This window comes from Cyprinus carpio, chromosome B23, assembly GCF_018340385.1.
Source record: "Cyprinus carpio isolate SPL01 chromosome B23, ASM1834038v1, whole genome shotgun sequence".
In the NCBI taxonomy this organism is placed as follows: Eukaryota; Metazoa; Chordata; class Actinopteri; order Cypriniformes; family Cyprinidae; genus Cyprinus; species Cyprinus carpio.
Window position 1 is genome coordinate 20455640 of NC_056619.1, and position 24114 is coordinate 20479753.

Sequence of the window (24114 nt, forward strand, 5' to 3'; positions counted from 1 at the left end):
AATGTCTTAACTGAAAAAAATCATCAATGTTATTGATGTAAATGAGTCGTTTTAAACTGTTGAATGTAAAGCTTTGCTCCGTGGTCATTTTCTATGTGCAATACCTGAATGAATGGATTGTGTTTGTGTTTTTGGTTTCTTTTCTGATGTCTTTTGATGAGAGTGTTTGTTCGTTCACTCTCTTTGATCTGTCTCACTTTCTGTCCATCTTACACCACCTGCTCTCCGTCACCTCTGCTTGAAAGATGAAAAGTGTTGAGAAAGGGAAAGAGAAGACATAAAAGTACTAGATTCATTTGAAAAACCATCTTGGAAATATGGTGTAATGGATGGTTGCTAGGGCGCTAAATTAATAAATAGTGGCCTAAGTGTCTTTAGTGTATTGCTAGGGCACTGATAGATGGTTGCATAGGTGTTCAGAGTTTTTAGTGTGTTGTTATGCAGTTGCTAGGGATTCTGGGTGGGTGCTAGGGTGTTGCTTATGTGTTCTGAGTGTTTTAACTTTTTTTTTTTTTTGGTTACTAGTGTGTTCTGGGTGGATTTTCAGGTGTTACTAAGGCTCTCTGAGTGTTTCAGTGCATTATGTGGTTGCTAGGGTCTTCGGAGTGGGTGTTAATGTGTTGCTAAGGTGTTCTGAGCATTTTAGCTCATTGTTCTATTGTTGTTAGGGTGTTCTGGGTGGATGCTAGGGTGTCACTAAGGTGTTCTGGTTGTTTCAGTACATTATGTGGTTGCGTGGTCTTCGAAGTGGGTGCTAGGGTGTTGCTAGGTTTTCTGAGCATTTTAGCTCATTTTTCTATGGTTGCTATGTTAGTGAGTTTTGGTTATTAGGGTGTTTTGGGTGGTGTTTAGGGCTTTGTGGTTGTTAGTAGGTTGCTGTAGGAATACTAAGGGGTGCTGCGTTGTTACTGTGGTGTTCTGGGTGGTTTCTGTGGTATTACTAAGGTGTTCTGGTTATGTAAGCACATTGTTGTTTGGTTGGTAGGGTGTTTTGGATGGTTTTAGTGTGCTGCTATACAGTTGTTAGTTCTGATGAGTTCTGAATAGGGCTGTGCAAATAATCAAATTCGATTATCATGTGCATCTCGTCAGTAAAGCCGGTTCTGTGATTAGTAGTAAACTTCCATCACCTGCTTTCAGATGGAGCAGCATTTACTACACAGAGCTGTTGTTCACTGACAATTAGGCAATATCGCATTCATTATCGCAGGCAATACATCAGCAATAATGAACGCGATACTAAGTAGCTTGTCAGTGAACTACGGCTCTGTGTAGTAAATGCCTCTCAATTTGAAAGCAGGTGATGGAGGTTTCCTACTAATCACAGAACCGGCTTTACTGACGAGATGCGCATGATAATGGCATTCGATTATTTGCACAGCCCTAGTTCTGAATAATTTTTAGTGCTTTGCTATGCTGTTGCCGGGGTGTTCTGGGTTGGTGTTAGTGCTTTGCTATGTAGTTGTGAAAGTGCTCTGAGAACAAGTCAATGATATAACTAGAGAAATATGTGAGTGTGTACAGTAGCTTGAAAATGTCATGGTTTGATATACAATGCATCTATATGTGGCCATCAATAACTGAATAATACTCTTTTTCTCTCGCTGTCTCTTCTTGATAGGTGTCTCTCCTGTGTGAACGGCTCCTTTCCATGCCACTGGCAAATATAGACACATGTGTACCCACAATGCCAATGACTGCTCCTTCCAGGAGGGCCGCGTCAACATGTCTGAGGTCAGTCTGTCCAATGCAATACATACATTTGCACGTAAAGCACTTTCTGCACACATCTTGCCTTTCATTTAAACGAAAATTGCTTTTCGTGTTTGCGACCCATCACCAACAAATCCATGGGTGCAGATGCACACATGGGCGGTCATGTCCCATTTGCGAGTGTTGTTCTTTTCGCGCTGGCTTTGTGTGAGCAGCTGTTCTAAGGAGAGCGGTTCTGGATTAATGCACTTATAAACGGCACTGACTGAATGACTATGCAAATTGTATCGTGTTGTACATTTACAAATGCTACATTTGCATAAAAACCAATATCAATCACATCTCTACCTCCTTTTCGTATGAGCACTGGAAGTGCGCGAGGCGGCATTACGCGTGTACAGTGGGTTATGATTACCGACGCACACATGCATCAATCCTCCACATGCCCATTCTCGACTGCCGAAGTCATCTCAGGGGAGCATTTGTATCTCAAACTGCTTCGAGTCAACCAGGGGGCTCTTCACGCGCTCTGCAGCTGTTAAACAGTGCTTTCGCCGTTGAGAGGGGCATTTGGGAGTAATGTACATAAATGTTTACCATTTTCCACACAGCCATATCACTGTTCACTCCCAAACACCTTCCTGCTGTGCTGCAGTATCCAATTCCTCAGTATAAGTTCATTTATCCCAGCTCAATGCATTTGTATCTTGCACCTGAGTAGTAGCCACTGCTGTACACCGTAATTTTTATTAATGTAAGTCTTATTATATACACTTAATTTATAATAGTAAAATTATTATTATTATTATTATTATTATTGTTGTTGTTGCTGTTTTAAAATATCAATAAAAATAATAATATTTCTTATTATCAGTAGTAGTGTTTAATAATAATAATAATAATAATAATATGTTTTGAGATATTTTCATAATAACATATAATAATAATAACAATAACAAAAATATCATGTTTACATTATTTTTATATTTCAGTTTTCATGATTTTAATTGTTTAAATTAATTTTTATTTATTTTTGTGATTGTGAATAGAGTCAATGCTAAAGAAAGCTGAGCGCAATGTGCAGCAAATTGTCTTTAACCCTTTATCCTTGATTATATTTATAATGTATAAGGGCCTCAATAGCTTTATTGATTTTGTAGAATGGTTACTGCATAATGCAAATATCAAGGACACAGTTTTTCACTAAGATGTTATTTTATGAAGCAAATACATTTTTTTAAATCACTCTGGTTAAAAGCATCTGCTACATAAATAAATGTAAATGTAAATTCATTAAGTATAATTCTTCAGCTAGAAAATACTCTGTCTTTGACAGTTAGTATTACACCTAGATTATTATATTATAGACGATTCATTTGGACAGTAGCTAGATGTCATTACGTCATATACTGACGAGGTCATGAAGAAGTTGCCATGACGTGTGTAGAGAGTAATAATCACTGGAAAAATGCTCTTGACATGGAGGTTGGTGGTGTGGTGTATATTGGGTGGAGGATGAAGGAGAGACACAGGTAGGGTTTTGTGGGTGAAGGTGCAGAATTGAGGCAGGGAGTGAAGGATAGGTGTTTTGGATCTGTTATCTTCAGGTAGCGGTGGTTAATAACCAGTGGTTGAAGTGAGATTTCGGAGATTGCTTTTCATTATTATCTGCAGTGGGGTCTTAAAAGCGAGTGAAGGTGCCTGCCTAGACAGCATTTCTGGAATCTTAGAAGAAGTCTGGTGATGACTACAAAAATAAACATAAGGTTAAATCTGACCAAGCAGAAAAATGCTTTAGTGAGCCACACTTGAGGAGAAAATAATAATGATGATAATAATGAATAATGAACTTTATTTGTTTAAATGAGTTATATGCAGGCTTTTCCACATATATAAGCGCAAATACAGTTCCCTCAGTCCCTTTCAAAATTACTTTATCTCTGCCATTATTAAAGCTAAGTCTCCGAACAACCTTACCTTAAAAAGTAGCCAAACATCCTCGCGAAGACATGAAAGATAAACCGTGCAGTCACAGAGCGTAATGAGTCACATTTGCAAATCAAATGTATATAAATCAACATTTGCCTGACAGCGGATAAACAGAGGAACACATTAAATCTGACCAGGCGGAAAATTGCTTCAGTAAGCCACACTTGAGGAATCCACAAGGAGAAATAAACAAACATACATATAAACAAACAAACAAATAGCGCCACTAACACATTTGTTCCAGCATTCGTTATTTGTGAACCCAGCTGTTGGCCAGTAGCTCATTTAGTCACACTTGGACAGCGGTTTTGCCCTTTGCTAGTGCCTAAAGTGCCCGACCATTTCACAGATCTGCACCGAAGGTCATGCAGTGCCGGAATATTGAAATGCGTCCTGCATTCAGCATCACTTTGGATTAATAGTGGAGTCGGTGTGAATCACTCTGTTTTTTTTTTTGTTTTTTTTTCAGCCTATACAGCATGTGTTGTCATGCAGGCACGCTCATAATTTGCCAACATTGGTTGTCCGTAAATGGACCATAGAGACTGAATGAAGCCGATGACCCACCTTGGGAACCCAAGATTGCCGTAGTCGTTTTCATCCAACTCTATTGAGATACAGCCGCCCTGTTCATAAGCGTAATGAATGGAGTTTGTTTTAAGGATGATGAAACTGGTGTTACGGCTGCGTTCTCTTGCTCATTTGAGACTCATTAGTGTGCGTCTCCGATGAGACAAATGGGGGTTTTGATAAATAAGTCATAGGGTGGTATATCGCCAAGGAACTGCTCGATGCACCCGTGGGATCCGTGCGATTCAGTAATGCTCTGCCTTGTGTTTGCTTTTATAAACAAAGACATGTCACCCATGATAATAGCAGAAACAGCAAAGGATTGTGGGGGTGTTTGTCATCAGTTGGGTGCATGTGTGGTTTTAAGACTTGTAGTGTAAATAGGACAGTATATAGCTCCCATAATTCATTCGGAGCTGTTAGCATTAAAAGCTTTCTGCTCAAAGCTGTTGTACCTACATTGTTGTTTGGTAATAAAATAACTTGCGCTGCTTCCCGCAAATATTTTATCCATAGCATTTCAAAAGCTTTTCTGGGTGGTACGAGTACATAAGACTCTAATATAGTTGTCAGCGGGAAGATAATTCAAAGAAAGCCTACACAGACACCAAAAACAAGTCTTTCTTTTGTCTTGAAAGAAGGGTATATTCTCAGGCTTTCACAGCTTCAATTATAATCAGTATAACTAATATGCTGCCGCCGAATATGGAAGCTGCACAGTTGAGTTGATCAGAGCCTTTTTTTTTTTTTATCAGGACATCCATCGTGTTTATACTTTCTTCCTTTTTGCTTTCAGAGACTTAATTAAAAATGAGAAGACATTTAGATTTCACTTTGTCACCGGAGCCCGTAATTTCATTTTTAGATCCATCATAATGTCTGTGTTTGGTCCATAAAGCTTTAAACTGTTAAAAGAATAGAAATTGAGTCTTGTGAGCATCCACAGAAAACTAATTGATTTATCAATGTTTGGAAAAGTAACTGGTTGAATATTATCTTTAACCAGTTGTTTATTCAAGTCATAGATTGCCCCATATATTATATAAACCTATAATAAAAATTATAATAATAATAATAAATAGTGCTTATATTTTATGACAACTGTGCACATTTCATATTACTGTTAAGCAAAAATAAAAAAAATATATTCTCATTGCTGTAACAAAAAATAATTACATTTATGCAAATTTATGCTGTTTTATAGTAATGAGAATCTAATCAAAATCACCAATAAGAATAATGTGACTAAAAAACACATCCAAACACATGGTAATGCTGCAGTAAAATAATGGTCATTTAAATAAGCTTAATTTACTTTATGCAGAATATAATTAATTTTTATTTATTAATATGATTAGTTGTATTATTATATTAAATACATTTTCATAATTATATAATTTTTTAATAATTTTTATTGCTTTTGATTTTTGGGTAAAATGTGACCTGGACATGTCTTATCTTACAGTTTAGCTGAGAAATGATTGGACATTTTTTTTCATGTCCAAACATAGTGCCATGTTCCAATTTGCAGCATCTTAGTTTTCCATTATGTAGGACGCTTTTGTGTCAGACCTTGGCTTAATCTTCAGTATGTATGCATGTCTCTTATAGAACATGCATAATTTGAATAGAATACATAAACACTGAAATATATTCTTAATGGGCCGGCCATATCATCCTCACTGACCTCTAGCACTAAACTGAATTGCACTTGCACAGGTTTGATCTGGTCTTTGTTTCCTAATGCATGTGGAAAGCAGCATCCATTTCTGGCTTCCAAACTCCATCCAGCTCTGATTTACCGTCTGTCCCGTTTGGCTGTCAGGTGTTTCTTCATCCTTCGCCCCCTCTCTTTCTCTCTCACTCATTCCCTCTCTCAAATCTCTGCCCAGCTCCCACAAACCCTCTGCAAATTCCTGTCTCCCATGCCTCTGATCCCGGGCACCGCTGGTGACGAACAGCCGACGACGGAGCTCAGAGAAGCTGGTCTCTGGATCAGTATTCCAGCAGCCGTGCCAAGAACGCATGCCTCACCTCATGCCATTTCAGTTCCTCGAGTGACTCCATATCAAATGCTACCTTCATCCTACCCGTCGCCTCATCCTCTTGGGATAACGACGACGAGTGTTCATCGTAATTAATCAATAAATCAGAAAGGCAATTAGCAGAAACGGGGACCCCACCATGCACCCTCACCTTTGTTGTTTGATGCCGGTCCATCCTGCTGTGTTCCGAGTAGAGCTCAAAGCACCTCAGTTCCCATTCTCTCTGGCACTGGGCCTCTCGGAGGGATCTAAGGCTGCCACTGATCTGTGGCTTTAATTATTCAAACTGTATTAAATCTTAATTTCCAGATGCCTCAGCGTCTGTCTGCCTAATGGAGACCGAAGATGAATTTTACATTCAGGAGTCAAGGAGATGGCGCGAGCACTTGCAACTTCTTGGGTGGTGCCCAAGAATACGGGGCCAGGACCGGGTTTCTTGTGCCATTTTAACTTAGTCCAGTTTTAGTCATTACGATTTTTTACTGTATTTGCTAAGAAAGCAAAAGCTTTTCATGCTACATTATAAATACATTATAAATTAGCTATTGTATAGCAAATAGCAACAGTTAGCAGTTAGCAACAACCAGTCTAGTTCATATTGATTTTTCTTTCTGATAATTTACACATTTTTGTTGTTGTTGTTGTTTGTTTGTTTATTAACTTTCATATTTTTTCACTTCATCTTGCTAAAAGCATGTTCTGCTTTAGCTGTTAGCATGTGTGCACTCTAAAATAATCTGTTGTGTCTTCATCCACATACATTCAGATTTGTATGAACCTAGTTTATGTAGATTTCTACTTATAGTGATATACTGATATTTGGATCTATTTTACTTATATTTGTTGAATTTTTATTTTTGGCAGTAGTACTGGGATTAGCATACTGAAAGCATGTTGTGATTTAGCTGTTAGCATGTTTGCATGGTTAAATCATTAAGTTGTATCTTTAAATTAATTTACTTTAAAGCATCGTTGCTTCGTCCATGAACATTCAGATGGCTGTCTTTGGCATTTGTTGTCCTTTTTCAGTTATCAGTAGCAATTAACAATTTTTTAAAAGTGGTGCTTCAGCTATCCTGCAGTTTTACCTGTTTCACAGTAAAATTGCAATATTTTTCCTAAAATAGCATCTCTAAATATATATAGCATTTCAGTATCTGAATGCCCTCTAAGAAGAATGTTCAGTCCAAGGCAGGTGAACCCAATGCCTGTTCCTTAAAACTGAAACGCCCACACACTGGTCAATTTTAAAGTGTTGTATATTCCCTAGTAGCCTTATGGAAATGTCTTATAAAATCGATATCACTATGAGTAACTGGTCTCCAGGTTTGTATTAAGCCACATCTTGCTAAGATTTGATTGGCGCTCTATTTTTGAGCCCCATGTGGGCGGACACTCTAAAGCCCTTTTTGACTTCAAAGTCCCTTTCATTCGACAACAGGCTCCTCTTAGAGTGGATGGATCCACGAGTTGTTTCCCCCTCACCGTTTGGCCCTTACTAGTCAACAAGCTCCAGACTGCCTAATTACTGTAGATGGCAGCTCAGTTCTTCATCTGTTACCCTGATAAGACTTGCCAAAATATGTAATTAAAAACGCTACTAGGATTTAAAGAATTTTGGTGATGCTGCCCTTGAATTGTGAATAGTAATTGGTTAGACATAATAACAGGCTTGTCAAGTCGTTTAAGGACTCAAAAGTTAATAGTGATACACATGAACGACCAGCTAATGCAGCACTGTTGTTCCTACTATACCCTAACAATAGTTGTGATGAAGTACTGTAAGTAACCTCAGAACTAAACCCGTCATAGCCACTTTTGGGATAGTAAGATCAATAGCACTGTTTTAGATGGTTCTGAATGGTACTGAAATACATGTACCTATTGGTATTTTACAATATTACAGTATAGTATAGTATTACAATATTACAGTATTACAGTATAATTTGGGACTACCATGGTACCATCAAATTTTTAAATGGATAGATAGATAGATAGATAGATAGATAGATAGATAGATAGAAGGATTAGTAAGACTGTTAAAACTGAAAAATGCAACTAAATAAGCTGAAATATTTTATATATTTTGTAACTTATTATTATTAAAGCAAATAATAAAAATATTAAAGCATAAATTCTAATAAATAAAATATATAAATTCTAATGACACGCACATAACAAAAAAACTAAAATAAAAACAGAAAAAAAAAGCCAATACAAAATACACTTTTTGGTACATTTGTGCTACACTTACAAAGAATTGTTGTGACTGTTCCATGCTACTGAATGAAGATCATGTTAAATACCATCTACACCTAGGTGTCTCATATAATACTGTAGTATTACTGTAATGCTTTTTTCTAAGTGTAAAACATTCATCCTAAACGGTTTGAGTACAAATTCTGTTCCTATGCGATTTATATCCATTTCCAACTCAGAAGTGAGGGAATGCGGATGATCCACAGAAGTGGGCTGCATTTGCTGTGTTTGCAGTGTGGGCTTTACTTTGCTTAACGCTCCATGAGCACCATCTCTGCATCGCCCCACAGCTTCTTTAGACTGAGAGAAAGAATTAGAGAATGTGAGAGAATGAGGAAGAAAAGAGCAGCAGATATCATGTTTTGCTTGCAGGAGCATTGCTAGAGGCAGCAGTTGAGCAAAACAAACAGCAGACTAGCAGAGCAGCGCTGCCAGCTACCAGAGCCAAAAAACAGCCCTCTGCATGGCTTCCCAGCAATCCTATACTACACACTGCACACTGCAGCTCTCTGTGTTTCCATGTCCGTTTCATACTGAATGTTAGCTGTGGGTCCATTTGAAATGTTATTCAAATTAATTACATGATATGCAGATTAATTCATTGAATGCATCACATATATTTCAATATATGCTCAGAAGAGCCCCCAAATGAAGACATTAGTCTATATTCATGCGACAGACAGGTGAATCATCAAATAGACATCATATGAAATATCTTTAGAAGTTGTTTGTATAATTTTTCTAGCTAATGGACTGTTTGCACGGGATGCTTTCTTGTATTCTTTCTGCATTTTTTATTGTTGTCATTGGTCTGTTAACATGCAGATTAACACTTTTGCTATTGTGTCGATTCTTGTACCATGAGGGCTGTTTTTAAGATGTTGGAAGTTTTGAAAAACAAATCGCAAGACTTGAAGTTCTGAAACATTATCTTGTGTTGATTATTTTATGGCATTTTTTATGGAAAAAAAAAAATAGTTGATCTGACTGGAAAAATACCTCAGTACTCAATTTAATTTATACTAAATACTAAACAGTACTAAATTTAAAATGTAATTTGTTTTGTTTTGTTTTATTTCTTGGCTAATAACCATATGTAAAATAACCATATCTTGGAATGTTCTGGTTTTCTGTGCATGCATTTATAATGCAGTATAGTATATTGGTAAAAAAATAAGTAAACAAACAAACACACTTTTTAATGTATTTTTTTTATTTGTCTATTTCTTTATTTATTTATGCAATATTTAACACTTTACTATACTGCATTATAAATGCATACTTAGAACAACAGAACATTCCAGGATATGGTTATTTTACAGAAATTGCAGTGAATTTAATTTAATATTTTCATTCATTTCATTTATTTGATCTCATGTGACTATTGGAAGTAAACACGAAACATTATGAATTTAATTTGTAGCAGTGTTTTAGTTAAATCATAGCTGATCTGATTTACAAATACCTCACATTATTTCATTTCTTTTTATTTCATTTCTCTTTTGGTTATGAAGCAAGACCATTAACTCGACTAATTCCCAGAGATATGCTAAAAATGCTAAAAATAACCATATTCTGGAATTTTCTGGCATTCCATGCAAGCATTTCTAATGCAGTATAGCACAGTGTTAAATATTGCACCAGAAGCGGCAGTGGAATGCTTCAGCATCAGCCAGATGGATTTGAAGTTTTCTAAGTTGAACATGTGAGTTTGCTGCGAGCTCATTCCCACTCTGTGATTCAGCGCTGTGGGGGCGCACACCGCATGATAACCTGGATTCCCGGCTCACCGGAGCCACAGTCATTTCAAAGCAAATAAAGGCAGTATTTGGGAGAAAACGTGAAACACTTCAAAGGAATCCCTGCGGTACACCATTATTCCGTTGTGCTCAGCAAGTGTGCCATCTGATCTGCTCTTTCAACCCTGTTTTGACACCTGTCGGTACTTAATAAAATAGTTTCCCACGTTTTTTCCATTTTGCTTTAGCGCTTGTGCTTTCTTACAGTCTTATTACTCTTACAAAAAGTACCATTGCGGTACACAGTTCAGTAATGATATCTGATGGAAATACTATACTATTTGAGAAGTACCATGGTACTTTTTGTAAGTATCTCTGTTTCTTTGTTTACTAAAATAATATATACTTTAAATGCTGCCTTTTTCTTGTCCTTTCCACTCTCCTTTTCCATTCCTTTCTCACACCCTTTCAAATACACATTTCCATTTTTCCATGGGGCTGGAGTCGCTGGACTCGCATCTCTTGTAAAAGGCATCTTTTTCTTATCAGATGGTTGGAGCGTTTCATTAAATGTGTAGTTTACGGCTATCTGTTCTCCACCTGTGTGTTTTGATTGCCGAAACGAATGGCAGAGCCACGAGCAAAGCGTCTCTCAGTACCCATTCAGGTGGCTTAGCATGACCGATAGCAGCTCCCCCCCTTCTCTGATTGGCTCTCAGCCGCTCTTATCATTTCTCCCCTTTGCCTCGCGCAGTTGCGAGCTGAATAGACTTTGTTAAATTACATTGTGTCACATTTGCAGATTATTTTCGGAATGAAGCCAAGCTAATCAGGGTAATTAGATTTCATGGCAGTTTAGTGAAAAAACAAACTGACAAACTTACAAACAAGCTGAGTGTGAAGGGATAGCAGAACTAATGATGAACTAATGATGCCAAAGCATTGGTCTTTGAAGATGTGCCCAACTGTATGTCCCATAGAAACTAATATGATGGTAAATAAAGCATAATCTAATATACTGAGTGGTTCTTTAGTATATGATGTACTTCAAACACTTCTTTTTTTTTACCAATCAGAATGTACCATTGTACTTTCAAGAACATGTTCAAATCATATTTCACCTCAAAAGAAATAAATAAAATTAGGCCTCATTTTCTTCTTCTTCTTCAAAAAATTCCTTATGTATGTTTCATATATTTATAGGGATGAACCGCCTAAAATATATAAAGAAAATATATTACAGTATTTTGAAATATTTGTTACTGTATAAACCTATTTGTTTTTATTTTCACATTACATAATTTAAATACTGTATATGAAATAATACATAAATTATGTAGTTAAAATATCATAATTATACACACAATTTTATTATATAATTTTAATGTTATATATTAAAATAAGAATTCATCTTATATATTGAATATAATTATACATGTGTGTATAATTTTATAAATCATATAACATTATATATATATATATATATATATATATATATATATATATATATATATATATATATATATATTTATATTTATATGACATGTTTATAGCATATTTAAATATGTATAACTGTGTATAAAATGTATATTAAACTATTTTTATATTAAAATTAATTTATTATTTACATTTACGTACATAAAATGTTTAATTTATTATGTAATATATATATATATATATATATATATATATATAAATCTCTCTCTCTCTCTCTCTCTCTCTCTCTCTCTCTCTATATATATATATATATATATATATATATATATATTTCTCTCTCTCTTTTTTTAATATTTTTATGTTTATATATCAATTAATATTATTATCATTTAAGATATTTTTATGCTTTTTTAAATTTTTATACCATGCTTAATTTCTTATGTGCTTATTTTTTATTATTAAAACTTAATTTATAATAAACATTATATATCATAATTTTGCACAAACATTATACACACACACACACACACACACACACACACACACACATTCAACATTATATTAAATAATTTGATATATTTATATTTTATATATATTTAACATTTATATTTATGAACTGCTCAAAATATATACTAATCAAACACACACACACACACATACTGTATGTGAATGGATTTACTGGACATGTATTTATGAGATTCAAACAGGACATGAAGGTACAATGGTGATTCTGTGTTTTATGGACATGTGCTTAGGATTCAGCCTTTAAACATGTAAGTATTTAGCATGCAGACATCATTCTGACCGTAACCCACTGTTACCAGCAGCGTAAACACGTTTCCTTTTAAACCTTTAGCAGTGTACATATAGTTTTGGGTTTGTGTGCTGCATTCTTGGGAAACTGATAATGGCTCTCTGTGCTCAGCATACAGGCCTTTATTGACTCTGAACAAATTGCACCTTTTCATTAGCATTGAAACCCTCACCTTTGTGTACCACACAGTAATTGAACACTAACACAGGCTTGCTCTATTTGGGGGGTTGCGGGGGAGTGGGGACTGCATCACAGTCTATTTATTCAGTCACAACCGAATCGAGAGCTCAGCACAGTATTAATAAGGAGACTGCCGCCTGAGGCAATTAAACCAGCAGCCCAATGGAACTCTGCAGAGTCACCGAGCCGCATGTGGCTTTCCCATCAGGTTTGTTTACAGAGCCCTTGCCGTGGCAGCACTAGCTCATATCTCCGGTAGATTTTAATAACGCCGCTGGTGTTCCGTACTCCTCCCATTCAATTAGAACCACAGGCAGGGTAAATAGGAAATGAGGGTAACAAGTTCAGACGCTCTATCAGGCTGTGATTGGATGGATCAGGGGAAGAGCTACCCTGTGTTGCATCTTTCATACATCACCTGCAAATGTTTTTTTTTTTTTTTTTTTGGTGGGGGGGGGGCATGTATTGCTTGAAGTACTGTGTAAATACTATGATGCGTGAATAAGATAATCATTCAGTACCATGAATTTTTTAAAGCAAAACAAAACATCACCAGGTCACTATTTTTATTTTATTTTATTTTATTTTATTTTATTTTATTTTATTTTATTTTATTTTATTTTATTTTATTTTATTTTATTTTATTCATTCATTCATTCATTCATTCATTCATTCATTCATTCATTTATTCATAAATTAATGTGTTTGTCATGTCACCCCAACCAAAAAAAGCTTTATACATTTATGTACATAAAATATTTAATTTATAATGTAATATATTAATATATTAAATATATTTTATTATGATAAATATTTAAATATTTAATAATTAAGATATATTTATACCTTTTTCGCTTTTTTATACAGTGCTTATTTTCTCTGTATAAAAAATGAAAAGTGTAAATATATCTTAAATAATAATGTAATATAATAATAATATAATAATAATGATCATTATAAATATTCCATTTTATGTATAGAATTAAAGATTATATACAGAAATGATATCAACATGTTTTCTAGTTTTGTGAAAATCCCTCAACCAACTGATGCATCACCAATTTTTTTTTTTTTTTTTACCCTCCTTCTGCGACAAAGCATCGATAGAAAGGTTGCTGCTTTGATCTAGCTGTATCCTTCCATCATGTACTGCTTGAGTTTTTTTCTTTGGGTTTTTTATGTTGCACATGAGATGTGTCTGTGAAAACAGTATGTGGGCAAATCCAGCTGCCACCTCACTATGCCATTTACTTATTTTTTCAAGCAGAAAATTATAATTTTTAATTTGTAATATAAATGCACCTGTGCCAAATACTAGACATGGAGTGTCTACATTTGAGGAGAGGTCTTGCTGGGTAAGATCTCGTGCCCATTGTTCTACTGCTGCCTAGTTAAAGTGCACAGTTGGCATCATAACTTGGGTGCTGATGCCAAGTCTTTAAAATGGCACACGCCCTCAAAAAGCTTAATTGCATCTTGCTCTGTGCCCTGGTTTTCCAATCTGTTGGCATGACAACGGTGGCGATGGCCTTGAAGTCCTCCTCACATCCTTCATATCCTCGCCTTCACTCGCTCTTGATTTAGCGATGTCTGAATAGCCACATTTACTCGAGTAGTAAGATCAAAAGTGTTTTTGATCTTCTTTAGATGCACCTTAGTGCCGTTATTTTAATCTCTCAAAATGATAATAGCAAGTCATTATGTTTTGTGTAGAGCAGTTTCATGTGATGTCTCTGTGTATAAAAACACATGACAAAGATAAACGCTGTGTTATGTACGGTCTATTGTGTGTGCTATAAACAAGAATGAACCCTTAAAGTGATTATATGTTTGAATTTTCACCTCACAGACATAATATTGAGACTTAGGAGTCTCTTCAGTCATGTTTTCTTTAAAATATCTAAAAATAAAAATTTCTGAAGACTATCCTCTTGTTTTGGTTTGCAGGAGTGTCCTCAGATCCTGCCGTCCACTCAGATCTACATCCCTGTTGGTGTCATGAAGCCCATCACATTGTTGGCCCGGAATCTTCCGCAGCCTCAGTCTGGACAGAGGAACTACGAGTGTATCTTCTATATTCAGGGAAAAGAGTACAGTGTTACTGCATTGCGCTTCAACAGCACTAGCATACAGTGTCAGAAGACCATGGTAAGTTTAAACGTTTCTTATTTGGTGTTTTGAGTGATTTTGTTTAGTGAAGATGTTTGTTTCTCAGTTGCTCTTTCATAGTTCAGGAGATATAGTGGAGTTATTAGCTGTGTTTCATGTGTTACTTTGTTGCTTAAACCAGACATCAGATCTAGCTTCCTTAGAAGTAGAAGTAGAAACAAATTTTATACACTACTGTTTAAAGTTTAGGATCATTTTTTTTTTTTTTAAGAAATTAATACTTTTATTGACACATTAAATTTATTAGAAATGAAGACATTAATAATGTCAAAAAAACATCTATTTTCAACATTGACAATAATAAGAAATGTTTCTTGAGCAACAAATTAACATATTAGAATGATTTCTGAAGTATCACGTTACACTAAATACTGGAGTACTGTTCCTAAAATTCAGCTTTGCATCACTGGAATAAATGACATTTTAAAATATATTTAAATTAGTGCTGTCAAACGATTAAACGTTATTAATCGCATCCAAAATAAAAGTGTTTATTTACAAAATATTTCGGTGTTTACTGTGTATATTTATTATGTATATATAAATACACACACATACAGTATATATATTGAAAATATTTACATGTATATATTTACATTAATATAATTTAAATTACATATAAATATATTTAATATATTAACGTATATTTTTTCTTACATATATGCATGCATGGGTGTGTATTTATATGTACATAATAAATATACACAGTACACACAGATATATTATATAAATAAAAACTTTTATTTTGGATGAGGTTAATCGCGATTAATCATTTGACAGCACTAATTTAAATTGAAAACTGTTATTTTGAATTGCAAAAATATTTAGCAATGTTATTGTTTTTATTGTGTATTTGATTACATAAATGCAGCCTCGGTAAGCATATAAGACTTTTTATTGAGATTTTTGACTTTTGGTTGTAAACTCTAGAGACACATAAGAGTCCTGGAATATGAGACTTTAATTTAAAAGCTTTAATTTGCTCTACGTTTGATTGCATTGCTGTCTAGTAGAAACAGTTGAGATGCTAATGGGATCTCACTGGGGATTTTCTTTCTTTTGGAAAAATTTTTAGCCAAACATACTGTAGAGGGTGTCGTGTGTATTTTATGATCACATGGGCCAGTGGACCTGTGCCACAGGCAAATGGACCGAAAGTCATTCTGACAAGCCGTGACCCCTTAAATCGTCACATCTCTGTGAGTGGTTTAAGGGCCATTATTGGTGGAGAAACGCTAGTCCAAATAGCTGGCCATTTTCTTACAGCACTGCTGACACAAGCCTTCCCCCTCATTACGTTTTGGCCAATCAACATTTTGTCTGGGTGTCAAAAATCCCATCAGGCACTGGGCAGGCACTGGTGGACCATTAGGGCCTGATGAAACACGTGCCACTTGTTATCGTTTTAACAGACTGCTTTGCAAAGGCAGTCATTAGTGGCAGAGATAGGAAGCTCGGGTGTTTGATGGCACCGTGACACTTCTCACCATGCCTTATTGATGGCCGTTATAGGACGCAGCCTCTTTCTCTTTTGTGTTGAGATTCCTGGTGTTACTGAGGTTGAGCTACAGTAATTACACGGCTAAGAGTTTGCAAAGAGCTGTCTCGCTAAAGACTTTATCGACTGTTTGCTGTCGCAGCCGTTTCAAATCAGCAGTGATTGGCGCGTCACTGATGAGAAGCTATTCCTCTGTCTCCGCTAGCTGGAAGCATCAGCCAGAGTGATGTTAACTTTAACAGTCAATGAGAGCGAAAAACAGCCAGCTGATAAGTGACCTGTTCTCTTCTGATTTTGCAAAGGAAAGTGGAAGCGATACAGGTGCTTTTGTGGTTCCTTAAAGGGATAGTTCACCCAAAAATGAGAATTCTGTCATCATTTATTCACCCTCAAGTTGTTTCAAACCTGTATGAGTTTGTTTCTTCTGGTGAAAACAAAAGAAGATATTTTTAGAATGTTGGTGAACAGTAGATGGTAGCCATTGACTTCCATTGTATGGAGAAAAAAAATGCTATGGAAGTCATTGGCTACCGTCAACTGTTTTGTAACCAACAGAAGATATAGGTTCAGAACACCTTGAGGGTGAGTAAATTACAAACTATCTATTGGTTCTGAATGAGTTTCTCAAAGGTAGTCTAAAGTTCACTCAAAATGACATTTGTGTTATGTCTTTCTTTCTTCTCTGGAATACAAAATGAGAAATTCTATTGGTTGTATTAGTCACTCATTTCCATTCATGTATAATGAATGGGGACTGGAGCTTTTGCGTTTCATAAAAGGACCCAAAAGCACCATTAAAAACATCATGAATGTGGTCCATATGACTCAGTCTTCTGAAGTCCTTTGATAACTTTGTTTAATGAAAAGACCTAAAGTTAAGTCGGATTTCACTGATATTTTTCCCTTCAGTGAGCTGTTAACTGCTACAGCTGGATCATTGAATCAGTAAGTTGCACTTCTGTGAACCGGATCAACCGATTCACTGAAAAGATCCAACTCAAAGACTGATTCATTAATGCATTGATTCAAATGGACATTGCTGATTCTTTTGTGAACAGTCTTAAACGACTGAATTTTTAAATAATGACATAAAGTTTGCTCTGTTCCTCACTCGAAGTTATCACATGACTTCAAAAGCATTGAATATAGCAAATGAGTCATTTGAACTACTTTTATTTTATGATGCTTTTGTCTCCTTTTTTGAAGCTTTAAAAGCTTTAGCCCCATTAATTTAATGAAAAATTTAGGTCTTAAAAAAATTCCCCTTTGTTCTCAAAAGAATCAATTATTCTAATTTTGGATATTGTGGTTTAAGTACAAAAAGTAGCTTGTTAATTTACTAAATACTTCCTAAGCTCAGTCTGATTGTATAGCTGATGTTCTCTGGAGATGATGATGATGAATAGCAGTTGGCCACCTTTATCTCAGTCAAAGCTGTAAGAAAGGTGGGTTTCCTTACTTTTCCCTGGTCATCTGCGGTTTATGCCTGGTATGGTTCTGTGCTGCTGGGTATTCAGACAGCCTGTCACTCCTAATGAGAGCCGCAATTACAGCCGTGTTAAGATCCCACTGCAATTACACCATTAAAATGCCAGCAATTATCAGTTACTTAGCGTGCAGTGATTTTAGCATGAGTGCTGTGTAGCCCTGCGTGAGAGTTCCATTACCAGAAGTAGGAGCATGTTTAGAATGACAGGCTTTGGCATAGATCAAGAGACACTATTGTTTTAGTCATTCACAGAGTCACTCCTTACAGATTAAATGGCTGTTCGTCAATAGGCTCTGGCTGAATTGGTCCAGGAACATTCCAAGGACTTCCGTGTTTGAACGCTTTGGCTAAGGTGGTAGACGGCAGGTCGGATATGAATCACCCGCCAAAGCCCATGCAGTTCTTTTCATTCACATCTTTTCCAGAAACTTTTCCATCCGAATGCTTAATTATGATGCTGACTAATGGTTCTGTTGAATTCAGAGGGATTTGAACTGTTTGCTTTGCCATAACAGCACTGATTCTGAAAAGAGGAATTTTAAGGTCGGCAGTGATAGGGAGCAGCATATTACATAATAAGGTTACTTTTCACTAAAATAAACTAACACGATACTTTTGTGAATTTACATCATATTATCATTTCAAAAATTGTTGAATATTTAAGACACGCTTAAAAATGTGTGAATGTGTATGCATTAGATACGCTAGAGCTTTGAACTATATTCCCTTTCTTGAGTAATTTATTTAAAATTTAAAAAAAAATTGTCAATAATTTATATATATATATAAATATATATATATATATATATATATATATATATATATATATATATATGTATATATATATATATATATATATATATATATATGTATATATAGAATTATTATTATTATTATTATTTTATTTTTTTTGCCAATTTATGAAGTAATTTCCTTGTAGGTTTAAGTTTGATAGTCTGTGCCCACATGCTTGTTGAACACTACTGTTTTATCATTTAAAACTTATCATTTAAACATTTTGGGGAATGTTTTGCTACTTTTTAATTTGCTTCAAAAAGTGTTTGAGCATCAAAGAATGCCAGGATATCAAATCATCAGATAACAAAAATATTACAATTCTACTAGACATTTGAACTATATTCACTTTTTCAATCCATTTCTAAAAGAAATGTTAATAATATTGTCAAGATTATTTTTGATTTATTTTGTCAATTTATGAAGTCATTTCCTCATGGATTCAAGTTTGTGCTTGTTGAACACCATTGTTTTATCAATCAAATTCAAATATAAAATATTACTTTTATTTGCAAAATATTAAAATATTTGTTCACTAATCAAGTGATACAACCTCATCTGTGTTTGCTATGTAGATATAGTTATCATCTTTGCCAGAACAATGACAGAAGGTGTCACAAACCAAATGTTTAAGAATGCACGGCACAAAAATAGACATACAAGATTGTGAATGTATTTTTCCCAGGAGTTACAGAATAATATAGCAAGCGCTGTTCCTCAGCGCTGGGCGTTGGAGGTCAAGCGCGTGCCAGGTAGATCCGAGGCAACAGCTGGCAGGTGGAATCCCAGGCTCACAGTGGGCAGATGGCTGGTGGAGTATGATTAGGGAGGGGGAGCTGATTGTGTTTGCCTGAGATTGATCAATTCGATCCTTTGTCTCTCTGCTTAAGACAATAGAGAGACGGGTTAATAAAACACGACGGTGTGTTGGGACGCAGAGGGAGGTGGGCAGTCCTGACTCAATCGATTGAGTAAACAAAGGATATAGAGCTTAGGATGAGATGTGCTGAGAAGGAAGAACATCATTGAGCATTAGCAGGTTGATACTGAAGAGGAAGAACTTATTATCTGAGTCTGGGTTGTTCGCATAACCATCTGTCGAGATGCCGATAGCCATAAATTTGTTTCTTTTTAAAGAAATTGAACTGGACAAAAGTGATGTCACATGCTTAAGAGAGTTTGAGACTGATGCAGCAAATTCACTTTTTTAAAATATTGATCCAATCTTGACATCCTGACTGCAGTGTTTTTAATCATAATATATATCACAACTTAGTTTTCTAGTCATATATTTTTACTGTGGCACATTGAAAAATGCTGGATGGAAATACAAGGATAAGATAGAAATTGAGTAATATTTTGCGACAAGGATTTATATGTTAACATTAGTTACCACAATGCCTAGCACGAACAAACAATGTTTATAGCACTTATTAATGTAGGTTATTGCTCATTTCTAAATTTTGGAGGCTAAAGATTCATAAAGGACAAAAAATGCTACTTTCTGATACAGTTTTAACATTCCCCATTGTGTCAGTTTATTTTAATTTGTGATAGAAAACAAGTAGTATATTATAAATTAATATTATTGAAGAATTAATAAATGCTGTAAAAAAAAAACTGTCATTCATTGTTAGTGCACAATACTTCCAAAAATACCATAATTTATATGCATTTTTTTTTCTTTTTAATTTTATTTATTCATTGCTTATTTTTATTTATTTATTTATTTAGTAATAAAATTACTAGAAATTTACAGTTTTAGAGAAAATATAGCTCCAGTGTTTATTGTATGGTAATAGTCATCCCTATTCTAGTGTAAAATCCTTAATCCTTAGTGCTCCTGTAGCTCAAGTGGTAGAGCATTGCGTTACGAAGCGCAAGGTTGGGGGTTCGATTCCCCGGGAACACATGATAGGTAAAAATTGATAGCCTGAATGCACTGTAAGTCGCTTTGGATAAAAGCGTCTGCTAAATGCATAAATTTTAGGGGCAGCTGTGGCCTAATGGTTAGAGATTTGACCTTCTGTAACCAGAAGGTCGCAGGTTCGAGTCTCGGTGCTGGCAGGAGTTGTAGGTGGGGGAGGGAGTGAATGAACAGCGCTCTCTTGCAGCCTCAATACCCATGGCTGAAGTGCCCTTGAGCAAGGCACTGAACCCCCAGTTGCTCCCCGGGGGCTGGATATATAGCTGCCCACTGCTCCGGGTGTGTGTTCACGGTGTGTTCACTTCTCACTGCTGTGTGTGTGCACTTGGATGGGTTACCATACTTGACAAATGTCACGACTTTCACTTTTTTTTTTCACTTTTTAAAGGTGTAGTTCACCTAAAATGAAAATTTGTCATCATTTACTCATGTTGTTCCAAACCTGTACAGCTGAACTTTCTTCCACTGAATGCATTATGTTGATAAATGTCTTCTTTTTTGTCCATACAATGAAAGTCAATAGGGTTCAATGCCATTTGGGACCTTATTGACTTTCATTGTATGGATAAAAACAGTTGAAACGTTCTTCAAATGATCTTATTTTGTGTTCCACAGAGGTAAGAATGTCACATAGGTTTAGAAGTAAATGGCAGAACTGTTCCTTTCTCATTAACAATGGCAACTATATGTTTGTGGGCAACTTATGTAGATTTTGATTTCAAATTTGGTGGAAAAGAGGTAGAGGTGAGGAAATCAAATAAAGGAGTGAAGATGGGTGTACAAAAGACGAGACAAGAGGCACAAAAGTCACTCTCTCTCTCGGAGCGCCACAGCTCAGGACCCAGGAGATGAACAGAACAGGCTGATGGTATCAGACTCTGCTTTACAACATTACCTTCAGCTCAGATAAATGACTGGAGAGAGAGAACGAGAGACTGACAGAGAAAACACAATGATGGAAAGGAACGGAGGGGGGAAAGGGAAGAAAAATCTCAGCCAGAATCTCCTCAATGCCGTCTACAGCAAAATGAGGACTATCGGGAGAGTTTGATAGGATCCAATTAAAAGCCGTCGTAGATAAAATGATGATGAATTGCAGCCGTGCAGTGGAGAGATGGTTTGCTTCAGACTCAACACACCAGAAAATGAGCTGAGGAGCAGGAGGAGGGTCATCATTTTCGAGGAAGGGAACGGGAAGCAGCTTTCGTATGTTGGGGCGAGAAGGAGAGGTGAATAACTGAAGGAGTCTCAGTTGCTTCCCACAGTGGGGTTAAGAGCATGTCAGACGCTCCTGTGGAGCCGAGCTCCTGCTAGGAAGAAGATTCACCATGAGCTCCGAGCTTAATTCGAGAGCTTCAGCCACTTGACAAAAACACTCTCAATGCGAAAAACAACACACCAATAAAACAACGCTGCATAATGAGCTATAAATACATTGAGAGCTTTTTTTCCCTCTTCAAAAGAAGTTCTGTTTAGAGATTTCAGCAAACTACAAGTCACTACTGTGCAATGTGTTATGTATAAAATATATAAAATATTATATTTATTGGACATTTAATCTATTAAAACTAAAATACGGTTGATTTATTATATAATTGCAGCCAGTGGAATATTTACTCCTTTTTTTAATACAGAAATGTTCCTTCTTAATTCATTCATATGTTTTTCTATTTTATTTTTATTTAATTTTTACTTTAATTAAAATTTTCATTTCATATATATATAATTTAAAAAGCATTAAAAGGACATAGGTGTATATGTAAGTAAACATATGAAACTTAACGTGTAATTTAACATTACATTTTTTTTTTAAATATATTTATAAAAAGATTAAATTATTATTATACAAATAAATAATTATTAATATTCAAATAAAAATAGAAAAACTTTCTTTTTGACTTAAAAATTATAATATAGGAATATTTCTAAATATAAAGTGTTTTTTTTTATTACCTTAAAAAAAACAACAGTATTTCGTAAGATGCTTATTGACATTAAAAATGACACTGTTCATTCTGTAGGACCAAAATAATAAATTTTGGATGTGTTTGTGTTAAGTTTCTCTCTCTCTCTCTCTGTGTGTGTGTGTGTGTGTGTGTATTAAACCCCCTCCCGATGTGCTGATGTGTTATTTTTACCCAGGCGCACAGGTATGCTATCAAAATGACTAATTATATAAGACTGACCCACACAAAAGGCGGCGTTTTTTCTTCCCTCCCTCCTCACATTCCAGCAGCTGCTCTGATTTGTTAACATCGGCACTTTCCAGCCCCATGGACCCGGAATCTCCTGCCTCACCCGCACGTATCCGTACGCTCCCTCCTTCCCTCCATCCCCCTGATCAATGGGCTTGCCAGCAGAGGACGGGCGCAGGCTGGGGAGATGCCCAGTGTGTCTCTCTATTTCTGGCCCCCATTCATTTTCCCCTGTGAGGGTAATTATGCATTTTGGGCATGCAGGTGGAGAGAGAAAAAAAGAGGACCTATGCAACTCATATGGTACTCTATTCTCTATAACTGCTTACAGCTTTCATAGGTTTATTATAACTGGATGCATAATGAGTGGAGTTCTGCTCGTCTTTTGTCATGTTCAGAAGTTAGTTTCATGCTTGCTTGTTCTCTTTTAAGGTCAGTGTGTAGTTCCAGCCTCTGTTCTGCAAAACAGCTTTACAAAGTTTTGCTTTTTTTAAATTAGTTTTTCGTGATTTTCTTTTTTTTCCAATGCAGATGATAAAGATGGCTTTGTCATAAGTGGCAAAATACCTCAAAGATGCTGCAGAAATAGCAACAAAGTAATTGACAAATTGTTCTGTTACATTTGACAAGATGTTTAGTCTTAAAGAAAATTCAGATTTAAAGGAATAGAGCTTTTTATCCTTTTTTCCCTTTTGCGAAATCATCTTTTAAGAACGTTTTAGACTTGTGACATTTATTTTTATGATTAGCACATTCGTCTCTGCAGTGATCACCGTAATAGAAAATGTGTTTGTTTGTTTATTTATTTAAAAATCTGCTTTTAGGAACATTTTATATTATGACATTATATATTTTCATTATAAACACATTTCTCTCTGCACTGCTCAATTAATTAATGCAAAAAAAAAAATGGTATTACTATATTTAAGTGTAATCAAATAAAAAACTTTGAGAATAATGGTTATTTAATAACAATTAAAATAAATAAATACATACACACATACATAAAATGTCCAGGTGCATTATAGTAATTAGACTTATTTTTGTCAGGTAAAAAATTGTCATAAAAAATAAATGAAATAAAAAGTTAAACAAATAAGTAAATAAATATGCTTTTATAGGCTATAAGCTTAATTTTATTTCTGTAAATGTTATTTCTGTCAATGTTTTATAAATATATATATATTTTTTTTATTTATCTCTTTTTATGTAAAATGTGGCAGAATATTTTTTAACCCACTATATAATTTATTATTATTATTTTATGTCATAACTGTGGCATGGTGTGGGTGTTG

General features: G+C 35.2%; 1 protein-coding gene across 1 annotated transcript in view; it reads left to right on the forward strand.

The window, feature by feature from the left end:
- plxna1a (plexin A1a) overlaps positions 1-24114 on the forward strand; it is a 214432-nt gene that overhangs the window by 127973 nt on the left and 62345 nt on the right. Inside the window, 3 exon segments of the mRNA XM_042750616.1 lie at positions 1622-1660; positions 1662-1734; positions 14694-14894. Of these exon segments, the coding sequence (XP_042606550.1) occupies positions 1622-1660; positions 1662-1734; positions 14694-14894 (313 nt within the window).